This window comes from Bos grunniens, chromosome 16, assembly GCF_055505025.1.
Source record: "Bos grunniens cultivar Pamir isolate PY7600 chromosome 16, Bosgru_T2T1.0, whole genome shotgun sequence".
NCBI lineage: Eukaryota > Metazoa > Chordata > Mammalia > Artiodactyla > Bovidae > Bos > Bos grunniens.
The window spans coordinates 5,163,947-5,185,595 of NC_141180.1; the positions used below are offsets into that span (position 1 = coordinate 5,163,947).

Below are 21,649 nucleotides of genomic sequence, written 5' to 3' on the forward strand. Positions count from 1 at the left end.
TGGTCTCTCTTTCTCAGTTCTAACTGAACACAGTGGTGGGAGCAAAAGCTTAGAGGTGAAAGTGATGCATTTGCCAGAGAGAGCAAAGATGCCAGCCTGACAGCATGACAGTCATGGAGGCTTTTTGCTGTGGGCCAATGTGTGTTCACAGGCAATAACTCTTTATTTGATTAGAATTGCAGACTTGGTTAGCACTTTCATTTTTATCATGTCACTTAAGAAACGTCTCCCTCCAAGTACTAGAGTATAGAAAAACAGCCAGATACAAGTTTTCATTATTATGTGTGCTGTTAAAGAAATAGTAACCTTTTCTTTTTTCTATTTAGTTATTTCTTAAGAGGAAAACCTATTATAATTTGTAACCTTATTGGAGAGAATGTGTCTTGGAGTGATACAATTCCACACTGTGAAAGTAAGTAAATTCTCACTTTAGAATTCAGATCAAGAATGTTCAAACTTTTTGGCTTCAGGATCTGTTTTTGCTTTTATTTTTTTAAATTTTATTTTATTTAACTTTACAATATTGTATTGGTTTTGCCATATATCAAAATGAATCTGCCACAGGTATACATGTGTTCCCCATCCTGAACCCTTCTCCCTCCTCCCTCCCCATACCATCCCTCTGGGTCGTCCCAGTGCACCAGCCCCAAGCATCCAGTATCGTGTATCGAACCTGGACTGGCGACTCATTTCATATATGATATTATACATATTTCAATGCCATTCTCCCAAATCATCCCACTCTCTCCCTCTCCCACGGAGTCCAAAAGACTGTTCTATACATCAGTGTCTCTTTTGCTGTCTCGTATACAGGGTTATTGTTACCATCGTTCTAAATTCCATATATATGTGTTAGTATACTGTATTGGTGTTTTTCTTTCTGGCTTACTTCACCCTGTATAATAGGCTCCAGTTTCATCCACCTCATTAGAACTGATTCAAATGTATTCTTTTTAATGGCTGAGTAATACTCCATTGTGTATATGTACCACAGCTTTCTTATCCACTCATCTGCTGATGGACATCTAGGTTGCTTCCATGTCCTGGCTATTATAAACAGTGCTGCGATGAACATTGGCGTACACGTGTCTCTTTCCCTTCTGGTTTCCTCAGTGTGTATGCCCAGCAGTGGGATTGCTGGATCATAAGGCAGTTCTATTTCCAGTTTGTTACGGAATCTCCACACTGTTCTCCATAGTGGCTGTACTAGTTTGCATTCCCACCAACAGTGTAAGAGGGTTCCCTTTTCTCCACACCCTCTCCAGCATTTATTACTTGTAGACTTTTGGACCGCAGCCATTCTGACTGGCATGAAATGGTACCTCATGGTGGTTTTGATTTGCATTTCTCTGATAATGAGTGATGTTGAGCATCTTTTCATGTGTTTGTTAGCCATCTGTATGTCTTCTTTGGAGAAATGTCTATTTAGTTCTTTGGCCCATTTTTTGATAGGGTCATTTATTTTTCTGGAATTGAGCTGTAGGAGTTGCTTGTATATTTTTGAGATTAGTTGTTTGTCAGTTGCTTCATTTGCTATTATTTTCTCCCATTCTGAAGGCTGTCTTTTCACCTTGCTTATAGTTTCCTTTGTTGTGCAGAAGCTTTTAAGTTTAATTAGGTCCCATTTGTTTATTTTTGCATTTCCAATATTCTGGGAGGTGGGTCATAGAGGATCCTACTGTGATGTATGTCAGAGAGTGTTTTGCCTATGTTCTCCTCTAGGAGTTTTATAGTTTCTGGTCTTACATTTAGATCTTTAATCCATTTTGAGTTTATTTTTGTGTATGGTGTTAGACAGTGTTCTAGTTTCATTCTCACAAGTGGTTGACCAGTTTTCCCAGCACCACTTGTTAAAGAGATTGTCTTTAATCCATTGTATATTCTTGCCTCCTTTGTCAAAGATAAGTTGTCCATATGTGTGTGGATTTATCTCTGGGCTTTCTATTTTGTTCCATTGATCTATATTTCTGTCTTTGTGCCAGTACCATACTGTCTTGATGACTGTGGCTTTGTAGTAGAGCCTGAAGTCAGGCAGGCTGATTCCTCCAGTTCCATTCTTCTTTCTCAAGATGGCTTTGGCTATTCGAGGTTTTTTGTATTTCCATACAAATTGTGAAATTATTTGTTCTAGCTCTGTGAAGAATACCGTTGGTAGCTTGATAGGGATTGCATTGAATCTATAAATTGCTTTGGGTAGTATACTCATTTTCACTATATTGATTCTTCCAATCCATGAACATGGTATATTTCTCCATCTATTAGTGTACTCTTTGATTTCTTTCACCAGTGTTTTATAGTTTTCTATATATAGGTCTTTAGTTTCTTTAGGTAGATATATTCCTAAGTATTTTATTCTTTTTGTTGCAATGGTGAATGGAATTGTTTCCTTAACTTCTCTTTCTATTTTCTCATTATTAGTGTATAGGAATGCAAGGGATTTCTGTGTGTTGATTTTATATCCTGCAACTTTACTATATTCATTGATTAGTTCTAGTAATTTTCTGGTGGAGTCTTTAGGGTTTTCTATGTAGAGAATCATGTCATCTGCAAACAGTGAGAGTTTTACTTCTTCTTTTCCAATTTGGATTCCTTTTATTTCTTTTTCTGCTCTGATTGCTGTGGCCAAAACTTCCAAAACTATGTTGAATAGTAATGGTGAAAGTGGGCACCCTTGTCTTGTTCCTGACTTTAGAGGAAATGCTTTCAATTTTTCACCATTGAGGATAATGTTTGCTGTTGGCTTGTCATATATAGCTTTTATTATGTTGGGGTATGTTCCTTCTATTCCTGCTTTCTGGAGGGTTTTTATCATAAATGGATGTTGAATTTTGTCAAAGGCTTTCTCTGCATCTTCATTGCACTCCAGAGAGAAGAAATCCAGCTCCACCCACCAGAATACCGACACAAGCTTCCCTAACCAAGAAACCTTGACAAGCCACCTGTACAAACCCACACACAGTGAGGAAATGCCACAATAAAGAGAACTCCACAAACTGCCAGAATACAGAAAGGACACCCCAAACTCAGCAATTTAAACAAGATGAAGAGACAGAGGAATACCCAGCAGATAAAGGAACACAGGATAAATGCCCACCAAACCAAACAAAAGAGGAAGAGATAGGGAATCTACCTGATAAAGAATTCCGAATAATGATAGTGAAGTTGATCCAAAATCTTGAAATCAAAATGGAATCACAGATAAATAGCCTGGAGACAAGGATTGAGAAGATGCAAGAAAGGTTTAACAAGGACCTAGAAGAAATAAAAAAGAGTCAATATATAATGAATAATGCAATAAATGAGATCAAAAACACTCTGAAGGCAACAAATAGTAGAATAACAGAGGCAGAAGATAGGATTAGTGAATTAGAAGATAGAATGGTAGAAATAAATGAATCAGAGAGGAAAAAAGAAAATCTAATTAAAAGAAATGAGGACAATCTCAGAGACCTCCAGGACAATATTAAACGCTACAACATTCAAATCATAGGGGTTCCAGAAGAAGACAAAAAGAAAGACCATGAGAAAATACTTGAGGAGATAATAGTTGAAAACTTCCCATAATGGGGAAGGAAATAATCACTCAAGTCCAAGAAACCCAGAGAATCCCAAACAGGATAAACCCAAGGCGAAACACTCCAAGACACATATTAATCAAATTAACAAAGATCAAACACAAAGAACAAATATTAAAAGCAGCAAGGGAAAAACAACAAATAACACACAAGGGAATTCCCATAAGGATAAACAGCTGATCTTTCAATAGAAACTCTCCAAGCCAGGAGAGAATGGCAAGACATACTTAAAGTGATGAAAGAAAATAACCTACAGCCCAGATTATTGTACCCAGCAAGGATCTCTTTCAAATATGAAGGAGAAATCAAAAGTGTTTTTGCTTTTAAATCAGCAGTTATCCCAAAGAGCTTTTCTTTATGTGCCTTGCTGTGCTAAGTTGCTTCAGTCGTGTCCAACTCTGTGACCTATGGACTGTAGCCCACCCTGGGATTCTCCAGGCAAGAATGCTAGAGTGGGTTACCATGCCACCCTCCTTGGGATCTTCCCCACCCAGAGAATGAACTTGCGTCTCTTATGTCTCCTGTATTGGCAGACGGGTTCTTACTACTAGCGCCGCCTGGGAAACTTTCTTTGTGTGATTTATGTCTACTGGTATTCGTTTTACTGAAATTAGAATGAAAGTTTTTTAAATCATTTTTTATTAAATCAATTTTAAGACTTGTATAAAGTCAATACATGTTAACATATACACCATATTTTTATGAAAAAATAAAAAATTTCCAAAACAGTGAGAATAGTGGCATTGTTTTACATTTTTTTGCAAGTATCTGGCTTAAAGGAAGACATCTGGATTCAGTCTGTTTCAAATTCACAGAATTTGTAGATTCTGGGAAATTTCACTATACAGTTACAAGGATGACAGTGAAATAAGACTCTGATCTAGTGAATGGATATGTTTATAAATTATAAAGAATTTCTTAGCTAGTGGTGGATCTTATTATTATTTTTAAATTAATTAATTTTTTAAATTGAAGGATAATTGCTTTACAGAATTTTGATGTTTTCTGTCAACCTCAATATGAATCAGCCATAGGCTTACATGTATCCCCTCCCTTTTGGAACTCCCTCCCATCTCCCTCCCCACCCCACCCCTCTAGGTTGATACAGAGCCCCTGTTTGAGTTTCCTGGGCCATACAGCAAATTCCCGTTGGCTACCTATTTCACATATGGTAATGTAAGTTTCCATGTAGCCACAAGCATATTTTCTCATTAAATTTTCATCTCTTATGATGTCTAGAACAAAACTTTGCATGTCCTTATAGATAATATAGGAATTTCATATAGATACTTTAATAGGTATTTAAGGAAATGAGTTTGGTTCTTAAAAGTTAATTTCTATATGAGTTGAATTTGGGATAATACATTCTCTCATGGAAACTTTCTCTAAATGGGTAATGGATTCACAGTTAACTTCTAGAAATCCTAAGTTAAAGAGCGTATTGAAGGTAGCGCATAGGACTTTACTAATGCTGTCTTACTCTTTCGCCTTTCTTTTGCCTTCATTTGCTCTTTTTTTCCCTTTTTAAGAGATTTATTGTGGACAACCTCCAAAAATAAAACATGGAAAACACACCAATAGCTACAGGAATATATTTGAATATAACGAATTAGTAACTTATAGTTGTGATCCTTCAAATGGACCAGATGAATATTCACTTGTTGGACAGAACAAGCTAATTTGTATTGAACCTAACAAATGGAGTAGTGACCCTCCTCTATGTAAAGGTAATCATATTTCCATTTATCTCCTTTATTTGTAAATACTGTGGAATACTTTGTAAATAGTTTTGTTGTTGTTCAGTCACTTAGCTGTGTCCGACTCTTTGCAACCTCATGGACTGCAGGACGCCAGGCTTCTCTGTCCTTCACCATTTCTTGGAGCTTGCTCAAACTCATGTCCATTGAGTTTTACCAATAAGTAAATAATTTTTCCAATGAGTAAAACAATCATGAAAGTTTCCTCCTCTGTTTACATTGACTTCTAATTTAATTTAGGCCGAATTGAATAGAAAATAGTTCTAGTTGTGGGGTTTCCCACTCCTCACCCCAGATGTTACTGACATTCCAGTTTACACATTGTGAACTAATATGTGTGTGTGTATAAAAGTTGGGATTTTTTGCTTCAAAAACTAAAAAATTCAACACACACTGCCTTAAAAGTAAAGTTTTTCCTTATATTGCAAGATGTCTGAGCGTTCTGGCTACAAACAATGACAGGGCAGATTTTTAAAGGCTAACTCTCTCATTGATAATAATGACAAGCTCTGGACAAAATATATTTTTAAAACAATATTTAAGGCACTCGAGTGACATGAAGCAAGGAGATGCTAGAGGGGCTTTGACTCTTGGAAGGAAACAATCACTGAGCACAGGATAATGTTTACTCTTTTCAGCTGTGCAGGGAACATTTTCTAAGGGAGATCATACTCTACCACATTCCAAAGAATTAAAATCATTCTGAATACATTATCTGATCAAAATGGAATAAATGCAGAAATTAAAACATCTAGTCTAGAAAATTCTCAAATATTTGAAAATTATGAAAGATATTCATAAATAACCCATAGTTAAGTAACAAGGAAAGTTAGAACATATTCTGAATTGAATAAAAATGAAAAACATGATATATCAAAATAGCAAAATGTGTATGATAAGCAAAAGCATTGCTTAGAGGGAAATTTATAGCATGAATTTGTGTTAGGAAAAAGAAAAGTCTCAAGTCAATAATTGAAGCTTCCACCTTACAAAACTAAAAAAGAAAGAGCAAACAAACTCAAAATAAGGAGACATAAGATAATCATAAATAGAGAAAGATCAATAAAATTGTAAAGAGAAAATAATACAGAAAACCAATGAAACTCTGTGGTTCTTGGAGAAGATTGATAAAATAAATAAAGCTATAACTAGGCTGACAAGAAAGAAAAAAGATATTTAATAAATCAGAGAAAGAAAATTATCATGATATCATTTATATAGAAAATCTAAATAATAATACAAACAAGTAAATATAACAAAAAAGAAACAGACTCACAGATACAGAGAACAAGCTACCGGTTATTAGCAGGGAGAGGAAAGAGAGGCAATATAGGGGTAGGGAGCATGGCTATAAGACAGGCTACAAGAATGTGTTGTATGACATGAGGAACATAGTCGCTATTTTGTAATAACCGTAAATGGAATGTTCCCTTTAAAAGCTGTTTAAAAATTAAAAATAAACTTTTACAAAGAATATAAAAGAAGACATTGCTAATATATTATACAGACATTTAAAGGGATGATTAAAGAATACGATGATGATGATAGTTGTAATATCACAAATTCATGCTTATAAATTTGACAACAAATGAAATTAACAAATTTCTTTGAAGAAAAGTTTTCAAAATTCCTTTGAAAAAACAAAAAACAAACCACTTCAGTATTCTTGCCTTGAGAACCCCATGAACAGTATGAAAAGGCAAAAAGATAGGACAAAGAAAGATGAACTCCCCAGGTCAGAAGGTACCCAATATGCTACTGGAGATCAGTGGAGAAATAACTCCAGAAAGAATGAAGGGATGGAGCCAAAGCAAAAACAACACCCAGTTGTGAATGGGACTGGTGATAGAAGCAACATTCCATACTGTAAAGAGCAATATTGCATAGGATCCTGGAATATTAGGTCCATGAATCAAGGCAAATTGCAGGTAGTCAAACAGGAGATGGCAAGAGTGAACGTCGACATTCTAGGAATCAGTGAACTAAGATGGACTGGGATGGGTGAATTTAACTCAGATAACCATTATATCTACTACTGTGGGCAGGAATCCCTTAGAAGAAATGGAGTAGCCATCATAATCAACAAAAGAGTCTGAAATGCAGTACTTGGATGCAATCTCAGAAATGACAGAATGATCTCCATTCATTTCCAGAGCAAACCATTCAGTATCACGGTAATTCAAGTCTATGCCCCAACCAGTAATGCTTAAGAAGCTGAAGTTGAACAGTTCTATGGAGACCTGCAAGACCTTCTAGAACTAACACCCCAAAAAGATGTCCTTTTCATTATAGGGGACTGAAATGCAAAAGTAAGAAGTCAAGAAATACCTGGAGTAACACACAAATTTGGCCTTGGAGTACAGAATGAAGCAGGGCAAAGTATAATAGAGTTCTGACAAGAGAACGCACTGGTCATAGCAAACACCCTCTTCCAACAACACAAGAGAAGACTGCATGTGGACATCACCAGATGCTCAACACTGAAATCAGACTGATTATATTCTTTGCAGCCAAAGATGGAGAAGCTCTGTACAGTCAGCAAAAACAAGACCGGGAGCTGACTGTGGCTCAGATCGTGAACTTCTTATTGCCAAATTCAGACTTAAATTGAAGAAAGTGGAGAAAACCACTAGACCATTCAGGTATGACCTAAATCAAATCCCTTATGACTATACAGTGGAGTGAGAAATAGATTTAAGGGACTAGATCTGATAGACAGAGTGCCTGATGAACTATGGATGGAGGTTCATGACATTGTACAGGAGACAGGGATCAAGACCATCCCCAAGAAAAAGAAATGCAAAATAGAAAAATGGCTGTCTGAAGAGGCCTTACAAGTAGCTGTGAAAATAAGGGAAGTGAAAAGCAGAGGAGAAAAGGAAAGATATACCCTTTTGAATGCAGAGTTCCAACGAATAGCAAGGAGAGATAAGAAAGCCTTCCTCAGCGATAAATGCAAAGAAATAGAGGGAAAAAAATAGAATAGGAAAGAGTAGCGATCTCTTTAAGAAAATTAGAGATACCAAGGGAACATTTTATGCAAAGATGGACTCAATAAAGGACAGAAAGAATACACAGAAGAACTGTACAAAAAAGATCTTCATGACCCAGATAATCACAATGGTGTGATCACTCACCTAGAGCCAGACATCCTGGAATGTGAAGTCAAGTGGGCCTTAGGAAGCATCACTACGAACAAAGCTAGTGGAGGTGATGGAATTCCAGTTGAGCTATTTCAAATCCTAAAAGATGATGCTGTGAAAGTGCTGCACTCAATATGCCAGCACATTCAGAAAACTCAGCAGTGGCCACAGGACTGGAAAAGGTCAGTTTTCATTCTAATCCCAAAGAAAGGCAATGCCAAAGAATGCTCAAACTACCACACAATTGCACTCATCTCACACGCTAGTAAAGTAATGCTCAAAATTCTCCAAGCTAGGCTTCAGCAATACGTGAACCGTGAACTTCCTGATATTCAAGCTGGTTTTAGAAAAGGCAGAGGAACCAGAGATCAAATTGCCAACATCTGCTGGATCATTGAAAAAGCAAGAGAGTTCCAGAAAAACATCTATTTCTGCTTTATTGACTATGCCAAAGCCTTTGACTGTGTGGATCACAATAAACTGTGGAAAATTCTGAAAGAGATGGGAATACCAGACCACCTGACCTGCCTCTTGAGAAACCTGTATGCAGGTCAGGAAGCAACAGTTAGAACTGGACATGGAACAACAGACTGGTTCCAAATAGGAAAAGGAGTTCACCAAGGCTATATATTGTCACCCTGCTTATTTAACTTCTATGCAGAGTACATCATGATAAATGCTGGGCTGGGTGAAGCACAAGGTGGAATCAAGATTGCTGGGAGAGATATCAATAACCTCAGATATGCAGATGACACCACCCTTATGGCAGAAAGTGAAGAACTAAAAAGCCTCTTGATGAAAGTGAAAGTGGAGAGTGAAAAAGTTGGCTTAAAGCTCAACATTCAGAAAACTAAGATCATGGCATCTGGTCCCATCACTTCATGACAGATAGATGGGGAATCAGTGGAAACAGTGGCTGATTTTATTTTTCTGGGCTCCAAAATCACTGCAGATTGTGATTGCAGCCATGAAATTAAGACACTTACTCCTTGGAAGGAAAGTTATGACCAACCTAGACAGCATATTAAAAAGCAGAGACATTATTTTGCCAACAAAGATCAGTCTAGTCAAGGCTATGGTTTTCCAGTGGTCATGTATGGATGTGAGAGTTGGACTATAAAGAAAGCTGAGTGCCAAAGAATTGCTGCTTTTGAACTGTGGTGTTGGAGAAGAGTCTTAAGAGTCCCTTGGACTGCAAAGAGATCCAAGCAGTCCATCCTAAAGGAGATCAGTCCTGGGTATTCTTTGAAAGGACTGATGTTGAAGCTGAAACTCCAGTACTTTGGCCACCTCATGCGAAGAGTTGACTCATTGGAAAAGACCCTGATGCTGGGGAAGATTGAGGGCAGGTGGAGAAGGGGACGACAGAGGATGAGATGGCTGGATGGCATCAATGACTCAAAGGACGTGAGTCTGAGTGAACTCCGGGAGTTGGTGATGGACAGGGAGGTGATGGCATGCTGCAGTTCATGGGGTCGCAAAGAGTCGGACACGACTGAGCGACTGAACTGAACTTGAAGAAAAATATACCAAAATATCTCCACACAAAGATGTAGGTAGCCTGAATAGTCTTATACCTATTAAGGAAATATAATTTGTATTTAAAAACCTTCCCACAATGAGAACAGAGACCTCCTTGATCTGAGAGATGGCCTTCTTGGGGAATTTACCATACACTGCAGGAATAAATAATAGCACCTCTACACAAACTCTTCAAGAAATTTGAGAAACAAGTGCTTCTCAAATCATTTCATGGGGACTTTACCCTGATACCAAAGGCAGACAAAAAATGTGAAAGAAAATTATAAACATGATCCTTACTTAATATAGAACTTCTCAACAAAGGGAAGTCCTGCATGCCACAGTCCATGGAAGTCCTGCATGCCACAGTCCATGGGGTCACAAAGAGTTGGATACAACTGAATGACTGAACAACTACATTGGAGAGAAAGAAATAAAATAGTCCGTATTCACTTACAACACGATTGTCTCAAAAACTGATGTTTTAGCAAGATCGCAAACTATAGGATCAACGTACAAAAATTGTAGGGAGCCAATCAACTATAACAACAGTCTCTTCTACGTGGAAAAAATACTGTTTTTCTAAATCTGTTTCCCTGGGATTCAATGCACAAATGAAGTCTTCTTTTCCAGTTAGCCTCTTGCTTTTTACTCCTGGCCTCTTTCTTCCCACTTTGCACTGGTTTTTCAGGTCCCGTGTGAAAGCAGCTTTTTATTAATTCTGGATTTTCTCCACTTTCCAGTTGTCAAATGTCAACGGCCATTTCTCGAACATGGAATAATGGTGTCAGGAAGTAGAGACAAATTTTCGTACCAGTCAGTGGTGGTGTTTGAGTGCCTCCAGGGTTTTTACCTGAATGGCAGCAACCTAGTGTTCTGTGGTGGTAATGACACTTGGGAACCTGAGATGCCAACCTGTATTAAAGGTACAAGTGGTTTTTTACTTTTTCTAATTTTGTCTTTTAGTTTTTAAGACTAATTGAAACATTGATAATAATTGAAAAAAATCTTTGTACTTAACTCTGTCTTGTACCCATTTCCATGGCAGATGTATGTCAGAATTTACATAGAATTCTATTGTGATTTGGTATGCTTTATGGAGTCTTAGCACGTTCTGTTTCAAATAACAGAGGAGTATGTATTTCTCTTGTTCAGTATTTTTATGTATAAAAATAAATGGGGAACCATCTTTCAAAGTAAACTGAAGCATGAGAATTTTTATCTATTGAAGTCAAGAAAAGAATGAGAGGCGTAATTCATGTAAATGAAATGAAAGCTGTAATCTCACATGGTTGGCCCTACCTTATTTCTTTTTCAGTGGTGATTTCTCTCAATACAAAGATCACAACTTTGAGCCATTCAGATTTAGTATCTTCTTGCTTATATTTTACAAAAAATTCTTTAAATTCATACAATTTACACTCATTCATCATTTTCAGTAATAAAAAGAGGAAGAATATATTCACAGCCATTTAGTTACACTTAGTGATTCTAAAAGTATTTGTTGAGGTCTGCAGATATCAACAGGTATGTAAACTTGGGCAAGGTATGTAAGCTTTACATATGCTTACTTCCATGTAAAGGTTTGTGCTTTCCTCACTGGGTGAAGCAAAGTTAAAATAGGCCCATTTAAACCCTGTAGCACAGTGCCTGGATTTAGAAAGCTCTTTAAAGGCAGCTTGTGTGACTTCCAGCATCACATTTAGAGAATATTTTCCAGATCCAAGACTGTGTTTCATTATCCAGACTGCACCCACTTCTTTTCATAAAACTGGGTAATTTCTGCTGTCACCAGAATAATACCAGTATTTCTACCACCCCCATCATTCCCACCTCATACAATTATTATTTTTCTGTTTACTGGGCATTTTTATTTTGCAACAGAATGTAAATTTTTAACAACTGAAAAACAGGAAAAGTCCTTACTGAAATGACATGGAGGATTTCTGGCAGGGACTATTTGTCAGCTGCTCTTCCTAAGACTTAAGAGACTATTTGATATGGTGGAAGAAATTGTCTTCCTAATTTCGGGGTTGCTTTATCTGGCTGCTTCTATTTAGTTGCATCAGAAGCTAGAGACAAGAGGAACACTCGGAAGAGGGTTAGCCTGGGCAGGTGCTCTCAGGGTCCTAGCTGGCTCTGCTCAGTCAAATAACATCATTTCTGTGGGTTCTAGTTTCCTGTTGTCCATTGACACAAACAAATGTCACTTACTGGCTTCTAATGTGTTTCCTATTGTCCAAATAGTTTAGAGTATTGAGGGGCATTATTCATGTTAACATGGTAATTAGAACTCCTTTTTGTAATTCCTGTAAACCTGGTACCCAGTAGCCTCTTTGAGTACTTTGGTGAGTGCTATGAAGTTTTGTGGGGAAAAATATGTTTTTCTGATGGATGAGATATATATGTATATCTCATATATTTATATATAAATATATTTATTTATTTAGAACTGGACATGAAACAACAGACTGGTTCCAAATAGGAAAAGGAGTATGTCAAGGTTGTATATTGTCACCCTGCTTATTTAATTTATATGCAGAGTACATCATGAGAAGTGCTGGACTGGAAGAAACACAAGCTGGAATCAAGATTGCCAGGAGAAATATCAATAACCTCAGATATGCAGATGCTGCTGCTGCTGCTAAGTCGCTTCAGTCATGTCCGACTCTGTGCGACCCCATGGACTGCAGCCTACCAGGCTTCTCCGTCCATGGGATTCTCCAGGCAAGAACACTGGAGTGGGTTGCCATTTCCTTCTCCAATGCATGAAAGTGGAAAATGAAAGTGAAGTTGCTCAGTCGTGTCTGACTCTTAGCGACCCCATGGACTGCAGCCTACCAGGCTCCTCCATCCATGGGATTTTCCGGGCAACAGTACTGGAGTAGGGTGCCATTGCCTTCTCCATATGCAGATGACACCACCCTTATGGTAGAAAGTGAAGAGGAACTAAAAAGCCTCTTGATGAAAGTGAAAGTGGAGAGTGAAAAAGTTGGCTTAAGGCTCAACATTCAGAAAACGAAGATCATGGCATCCGGTCCCATCACTTCGTGGGAAATACATGGGGAAACAGTGTCAGACTTTATTTTTGGGGGCTCCAAAATCACTGCAGATGGTAACTGCAGCCATGAAATTAAAAGACACTTACTCCTTGGAAGGAAAGTTGTGACCAACCTAGATAGCATATTCAAAAGCAGAGACATTACTTTGCCAACAAAGGTCCATCTAGTCAAGGCCATGGTTTTTCCAGTGGTCATGTATGGATGTGAGAGTTGGACTGTGAAGAAGGCTGAGCACCGAAGAATTGATGCTTTTGAACTGTGGTATTGGAGAAGACTCTTGAGAGTCCCTTGGACTGCAAGGAGATCCAACCAGTCCATTCTGAAGGAGATAAGTCCTGGGATTTCTTTGGAAGGAATGATGCTAAAGCTGAAACTCCAGGACTTTGGCCACCTCATGTGAAGAGTTGACTCATTGGAAAAGACTCTGATGCTGGGAGGGATTGGGGGCAGGAGGAGAAGGGGACAACAGAGGATGAGATGGCTGGATGGCATCACTGACTTGATGGACATGAGTTTGAGTGAACTCTGGGAGTTGGTGATGGACAGGGAGGCCTGGCGTGCTGCGATTCATGGGGTCGCAAAGAATCGGACGCGACTGAGCAACTGAACTGAACTATATAAATTATAAAATTTTATATATAAATTATATAATTACATATTTTATGTAAATATTTTATATATTATATTATATATATGAATATTGCATATTAAATCTATACTCACAGTCCCACCCATGTTTACTCATATGGTTAGTGAGACTATGCACTGTGGTATACAGTGTTTGTCGATATGCCTTTTTCAAAGTTGACCATAAACATTTCATAAGAAGAAAAAGCAATACAAGATGGCAAAGTGATTGTCTGAGGAGGCTTTACAGATAGCCATGAAAAGAAGAGATGCTAAAGGCAAGGGAGAAAAGGAAAGATATATCCAACTGAATGCAGAGTTCCAGAGAATAGCAAGGAGAGATAGGAAGGCCTTCTTAAATGAACAAAGAAAGAGGGAAACAGTAGAATGGGAAAGACTGGAGATCTCTTCACGAATATTGGAGATATCAAGGGAGCATATTCTGCAAGGATGCAGACCACAAAGGACAGAAACAACAGGGCGCTAACAGAAGCAGAAGAGATGAAGCAGAGGGAGCAAGAGTACAGAGGAGAACTGCACAGACAAAGGTCTCAATGACCTGAATGACCGCATCGTGTGGTGACTCACCTAGAGCCAGGCATCCTGGGGTGTGAAGTCAAGTGGGCCTCAAGAAGTATTATATGAGCAAACCTAATGGAGGTGATGGAATTCCAACTGAGCCATTTAAAGTTCTAAAAGATGTGACTGTTAAAGTGCTGCCCTCAATATGTCAGCAAATTTGGAAAACTCATCAGCGGCCACAGGACTGGCAAAGGTCAGTTTTCATTTCAATCCTAAAGAACGACAATGCCACGAATGTTCAAACCATCGTACAAGGGTGCTCAGTTCACATGCTAGTAAGGTAATGCTCAAAATCCTTCAAGCTAAGCTTCAGCAGTATGTGAAATGAAAACTTCCAGATGTAAAAACTGGGTTTAGAAAAGGCAGACAAACCAGAGATCAAATTGCCAACATCCATTGGATCATACAGAGCAAGGGAATTCCAGAAAAGCATCTACTGATTCACTGACTATGCGAAAGTCTTTGACGTGTGGATCAAAAAACTGTGGAAAATTCTTAAAGAGATAGGAACACCAGACCAGGTTACCTGCCTCCTGAGAAACCTGTATGCAGAGCAAGAAGCAACAGTTTGAACTGGACATGGAACAACAGACTGGTTCAAAATTGGGAAGGAAGTACATCACGGCTATATATTGTTGCCCTGCTTATTTAACTTCTATGCAGATCACATCATGCAAAATGCTAGGCTAGATGAAGCATAAGCTGGGATCAAGATATCTGAGAAAAGTATCAACAACCTCATATGCAGATGATACCACTCTAACGGCAGAAAGTGAAGGAGGAACTAAAGAGCCTCTTGATGAAATTGAAAGAGGAGAGTGAAAAAGCTGGCTTAAAACTCATCACTGATAAAACTAACATCATGGCATCTGGTCTCCCCACTTCATGGCAAATAGAAGGGATAAAAGTAGAAGCAGTGACAGATTTTATTTTCTTCAGTTCCAAAATCACTGTGGACAGTGACTGCAGCCATGAAGTTAAGATGCCTGCTCCTTGAAAGAAAAGCTATGACAAGCCTAGACAGTGTATTAAAAATCAGAGACATCCCTTTGCCAACTAAGGTCCATATAGTCAAAGTTATGGTTTTCCAATAGCCATGTACAGATGTAAGAGTTGGACTGTAAAGAAAGTTGAATGCTGAAGAACTGATGCTTTTGAATTGTGGTTCTGGGAGGACTCTTGGAGTCTCTTGGACAGCAAGGAGATCAAACGAGTCCATCCTAAAGGAAATAAACCCTGAATATTCATTGGAAGGACTGATGCTGTTGATGCTGAAGCTGATACTCCAATATTTTGGCCACCTGATGCAAAGAGCTGACTCATTGGGAAAGACCCTGATGCTGGAAAAGATTGAAGGCAGGAGGAGAAAGGGATGACAGAGGATGAGATGGTTGGATGGCATCACCAACTCAATAAACATGAATCTGAACAAACTCCAGGAGACAGTGAAGAAGAGGGGGGCCTGGCATGCCGCTGTCTACAGAGTGGCAAAGAGTCAAACGTGATCAAAGAAACTGAACAATAATCAAGGATTTTTAAAACACTGATACAGTTTACTGTTCGAAGAAGAGGTGAATATTTTGTGAGAAAAAGCACATGAAAAGACTACAGGGATCTTTCCTTTACTAATAAAAAATAAACTTTCATTATATAATTGTCAATCATTTTTTATCCTCAGTTAGAGAAATAATCCAACAAAGGATCACTAGCAATATATAATGGTGTTAGTTCAGACACTCAGTCCTGTCCAACTCTTTGCGACCCCATTAACCGCAGCATGCCAGGCATCCCTGTCCATCACCAACTCCTGGAGTACACCCAAACCCATGTCCATTGAGTCAGTGATGCCATCCAACCATCTCATACTCTGTTGTCCCCTTCTCCTTCTGCCTTCAATCTTTCCCAGCATCAGGGTCTTTTCCAATGAGTCAACTCTTCGCATCAGGTAGCCAAACTATTGGAGTTTCAGCTTCAACATCAGTCCTTCCAATGAACACCCAGGACTGATCTCCTTTAGGATGGACTGCTTGGATCTCCTTGCAGTCCAAGGGACTCTCAAGAGTCTTCTCCAACACCACACTTCAAAAGCATCAATTCTTTGGCGCTCAGCCTTCTTCACAGTCCAACTCTCACATCCATACATGACTACTGGAAAAGCCATAGCCTTGACTAGACGGACCTTTGTTAACAAACTAATGTCTCTGCTTTTCAATAAGCTGTCTAGGTTGGTCATAACTTTCCTTCCAAGGAGTAAGCATCTTTTATTTCATGGCTGCAATCACCAGCTGCAGAGATGTTGGAGCCAAAATAATAATAATAATAATAATAATAATAATAAAGTCAGCCACTGTTTCTGCTGTTTCCCCATCTATTTGCCATGAAGTGATGGGACTGGATGCCATGATCTTAGTTTTCTGAAAATTGAGATTTAAGCCAACTTTTTCACTCTCCACTTTCACTTTCATCAAGAGGCTCTTTAGTTCTTCACTTTCTGCCATAAGGGTGGTGTCATCTGCATATCTGAGGTTATTGATATTTCTCCCGGCAATCTTGATTCCAGCTTGTGCTTCTTCCAGCCCAGCGTTTCTCATGATGTACTCTGGATATAGGTTAAATAAGCAGAGTGACAATATACAGCCTTGATGTACTCCTTTTCCTATTTGGAACCAGTCTGTTGTCTGGTTCCAACTGGCATGTCCAGTTCTAACTGTTGCTTCCTGACCTGCATACAGGTTTCTCAAGAGGCAGGTCAGGTGGTCTGGTATGCCCATCTCTATAAGAATTTCCCACAGTTTATTGTGATCCACACAGTCAAAGGCTTTGGCATAGTCAATAAGACAGAAATAGATGTTTTTCTGGAACTCTCTTGCTTTTTCCATGATCCAGCAGATGTTGGCAATTTGATCTCTGGTTCTTCTGCCTTTTCTAAAACCAGCTTGAACATCTGGAAGTTCACAGTTCATGCATTGCTGAAGCCTGGCTTGGAAAATTTTGAGTGTTACTTTACTAACATGTGAGATGAGTGCAATTATGCAGTAGTTTGAACATTCTTTGGCATTGCCTTTCTTTGGCATTGGGATGAAAACTGACCTTTTCCAGTCCTGTGGCCACTGCTGAGTTTTCCAAATTTGTTGGCATATTGACTGCAGCACTTTCACAGCAACATCTTTCAGGATTTGAAATAGCTCAACTGGAATTCCATCACCTCCACTAGCTTTGTTCGTTGTGATGCTTCCTAAGGCCCACTTGACTTCACATTCCAGGATGTCTGGCTCTAGGTGAGTGTGAGTGATCACACCATCATGATTACCTGGCTCATGAAGACCTTTTTTGTACAGTTCTTCTGTGTATTCTTGCCACCTCTTCTTAATATCTTCTGCTTCTGTTAGGTCCTTACCATTTCTGTCCTTTGTTAAGCCATCCTTGAAATGTTCCCTTGGTATCTCTAATTTTCTTGAAGAGATCTCTAGTCTTTCCCATTCTGTTGTTTTCCTCTATTTCTTTCCATTGATCACTGAGGAAGGCTTTCGTATCTCTCCTTACTATTCTTTGTAACTCTGCATTCAAATGGGTATATCTTTCCTTTTCTCCTTTGCTTTTCGCTTCTCTTCTTTTCACAGCTATTTGTAAGGCCTCCTCAGCCGTTTTGCTTTTTTTGCATTTCCTTTTCTTGGGGATGGTCTTGACTCCTGTCTCCTGTATAATGTCATGAACCTCCGTCCATAGTTCATCAGGCACTCTGTCTATCACATCTAGTCCCTTAAATCTATTTCTCACTTCCACTGTATAATCACAAGGGATTTGATTTAGGTCATACCTGAATGGTCTAGTGGTTTTCCCCACTTTTTTAAATTTAAATCTGAATTTTGCAATAAGGAGTTCATGATCTGAGCCACAGTCAGCTCCTGGTCTTGTTTTTGCTGACTGTATAGAGCTTCTCCATCTTTGGCTGCAAAGAATATAATCAGTCTGACTTTGGTGTCGACCATCTGGTGATGTCCATATGTAGTCTTCTCTTGCGTTGTTGGAAGAGGGTGTTTGCTATGACCCGTGCGTTCTCTTGGCAGAACTCTATTAGCCTTTTCCCTGCTTCATTCTGTACTCCAAGGCCAAATTTGCGTGTTATTTTAGGTGTTTCTTGACTTCCTACTTTTGCATTCCAGTCCCCTATAATGAAAAAGACATCTTTTTTGGTGTTAGTTCTAGAAGGTCTTGTAGTTCTTCATAGAACTGTTCAACTTCAGCTTCTTCAGCATTACTGGTTGGGGCGTAGACTTGGAATACCATGATATTGAATGGTTTGCCTTGGAAACAAACGGAGATCATTCTGTCATTTTTGAGATTGCATCCAAGTACTGCATTTTGGACTCTTTTGTTGACTATGATGACTACTCCATTTCTTCTAAGGGATTCTTGCCCACAGTAGTACATATAATGGTCATCTGAGTTAGTGGTGTTAAGTCAGATCTAAATGTGCTAATTTAGATCCAAGAAATCCTTAGTGAAAAAGAAGAAGTTTGGAATATGGTACTACCTGGATTTTTTTAAAGAAACATAAATTTTATGATTTATTATTAGTTAATTAACTACTTGGATGTTCTTTATAAAATACTTAGTTGTAGTGAACATTTTACACATACATCCTTATGTGCTTGTGCTAATATTTATTTAGGTTAAACCCAGAAAGAGAAGCGCAAAGTTCTGAGCCTATGTTGTTATTTGTTTTAAGAAATAATTTTTAAAGAATAAAGACCAAAATTAAATTCATAATTTTGTATTGATATGGCTGGTTAATGAAGTCAAATTTATGTTTCCAGGTTACAAGCCAACTCATCCAACGAAGACTCCACTTTCAAAATATCCAGGTTCAGTAATTCTTTATCCTACTTCTTAAGAGCTTTATAAGGTGCAAAAGTTGCTTTATATGGGTGCAAAATCATATGTTTTATTTTAATTTGCATTTCTTTAATCAGTGAGACTGAAGTTTTATTGTCTATATTTATTTATTCATGTTTTTTGTTCATTTTTCTATTGTTTCTAAAATATTTTTTATTGTTAATTTGAACTTATAAAATCCTTTAATATGAAATTTTTCCCTAGGGTTGTTAGTTTATTTTTTCTTTCTTTTTTTTTTTGCTTTATTTTCACTAGTCACTAGTTTTATATATGAATATATGTTTTTAAATTTTCAAATATTACCAATGTGTACAGAGTAAAAGGTGAATTCTTCTTTTCTTTCTATAGCCTATTACTATTATCATTCTTAATAATTTAGGGTGTCTTCATCATATAAAAGTAGACAGTTCTGAATTGATTGGCTTTCTAAAGTATCTTTGATATTAATTTCTCATTTTGATATCAGTTTCTCATTTAAATACTTTCTTCTCTGCAATTGCCTTCTGTGTTTTTTGTCTTAACTTCATTGAAGCTTTCAAATGGCTAAGTCAAAGATTTCTCTTGGTAAATGTCACATTGCTCTTGAAACTATGCAGGTTAGTTTCAAATATCTTTTAATAATGATTTCTAGCATAATTCCACAATAAGAGAATAGACTCTGTATGATTTCAATACCTTTAAACCATGAAATTTTTGCACCTTAAGTCATTGGGTATGTTCCAGTGTCTCCTGGTTTATAGTCTATGGAAACTTGAATAGAATTTGTATCCTGCCTTTGTGTGAAAATTATATAAATTTAATTATGTTGAATTGGCTCATAGTGCTTTTCAGGTCTACTATATCCTTCTACTTTTCTGTCTACTCATCCTATTAACTTTTGAGGTTTTGATATTGAAACTCTAACCAAAAATCTTAATTTATCTACTTAAAAATAATTATAATATATAGTAGAACTATATGTAACTTTGTTCTGTATTTTCCAAGTCTCCTGAAAATGTGTTATTATGCTTTCATAATTTTTTTTCTTTTTAATTTTATTTTTTAACTTTACAATATTGTATTGGTTTTGCCATATATCAACATGAATCTGCCACAGGTATACATGTGTTCCCCATCCTGAACCCTCTTCCCTCCTTCCTCCCTATACCATCCCTCTGGGTCGTCCCAGTGCACCAGCCCCAAGCATCCAGTATCGTGCATCGAACCTGGACTGGCGACTCATTTCATATATGATGTTATACATATTTCAATGCCATTCTCCCAAATCATCCCACCCTCTCCCTCTCCCACAGAGTCCACAAGACTGTTCTGTACATCAGTGTCTCTTTTGCTGTCTCATATACAGGGTTATTGTTACCATCTTTCTAAATTCCATATATATACGTTAGTATACTGTATTGGTGTTTTTCTTTCTGGCTTACTTCACTCTGTATAATAGGCTCCAGTTTTATGCTTTCATAATTAAGAAAATTTTAAAAATTAAAACTAAAAACAAAGAAAAATAGTTTAAGGTGTCTTTGTATCTATTTCTGTATATCAAAATCCTCACATGTGTAGCTACACATTTAATTTGGTGTGTTTCTCTTTTTCTTAAGCAAAAATGACATCATACTGTTCATATTTTTCTGAAACTTGATTTTTTCTACTTAATGTCTTGTATTGGGATTATAGTTTGTGTTATTCTTATCCTTTTAAATGATGACTTTAATATGCACCATTATATTTTATTTAACTATTCTCCTATCAGAGGTCATTTATATGTGCAAAAGTTGTATATTAATAGGTAGCCGGATGTATGGATCTTTTGTCTGACGGCTATGAGTGTTGTGTCTTTCTTATAAAAGCTTTAGGATTTCCCCATGCCAAAACTTTATAAACATATCAACCATGCATACTGACTGCATCCTTTGGTACGCCTGAAATTTATTATGATATGGAATGAGATCAGATCCCTCTTCACTTCACCCAACTCCCATCCAATGGCAAAGTGACACCATTTGTTGAATAACTTGTCTTTTCTCCGAGTGTTTTGAGATCAACATTTATGTACTTTTCCTTACCACTTCAGCCAATTCAGTAGCATTAAACGTATTCACATTGTTGTACAACCATCACTACTATCTCTCAAACTTTTCACCACCTCAAACTAAACTTTATACCCATTATAAGCAGTAATGCTTCTTTCTCAACCATCATCCCAGCTTCAGTAACCTCTATTCTAATTTCTGTATCTATGAATTTAACTTACCTAGATAGCTCATTTAATTAGAATTTTGCATGCATCTTTTTGTGTCTGGGTTATTTCTCTTAGCATAATGTCTTCAAAGCTCATCTACCTTATCTCAGAACTTTATTCCTTTTATGGCTGAAAATATTCCAGTGTTTGTATATACCACATTTTATTTGTAATTTCATCTGTCAATAATACTGGGTTGTTTTTACCTTTTTACAATTCTAAATGATGCCTCTCAGAATATTGGCATCTA

The 21,649-nt window shown here is 37.6% G+C and overlaps 1 protein-coding gene across 1 annotated transcript in view; it reads left to right on the forward strand.

Moving 5' to 3' along the window:
• LOC147356075 (membrane cofactor protein-like) overlaps positions 1 to 21,649 on the forward strand; it is a 60,912-nt gene that overhangs the window by 22,027 nt on the left and 17,236 nt on the right. The window contains exons 4-7 of the mRNA XM_086342207.1: positions 327 to 412; positions 5,105 to 5,302; positions 10,740 to 10,922; positions 19,085 to 19,132. Of these exons, the coding sequence (XP_086198333.1) occupies positions 327 to 412; positions 5,105 to 5,302; positions 10,740 to 10,922; positions 19,085 to 19,132 (515 nt within the window). The remainder of the gene's footprint in view (positions 1 to 326; positions 413 to 5,104; positions 5,303 to 10,739; positions 10,923 to 19,084; positions 19,133 to 21,649) is intronic.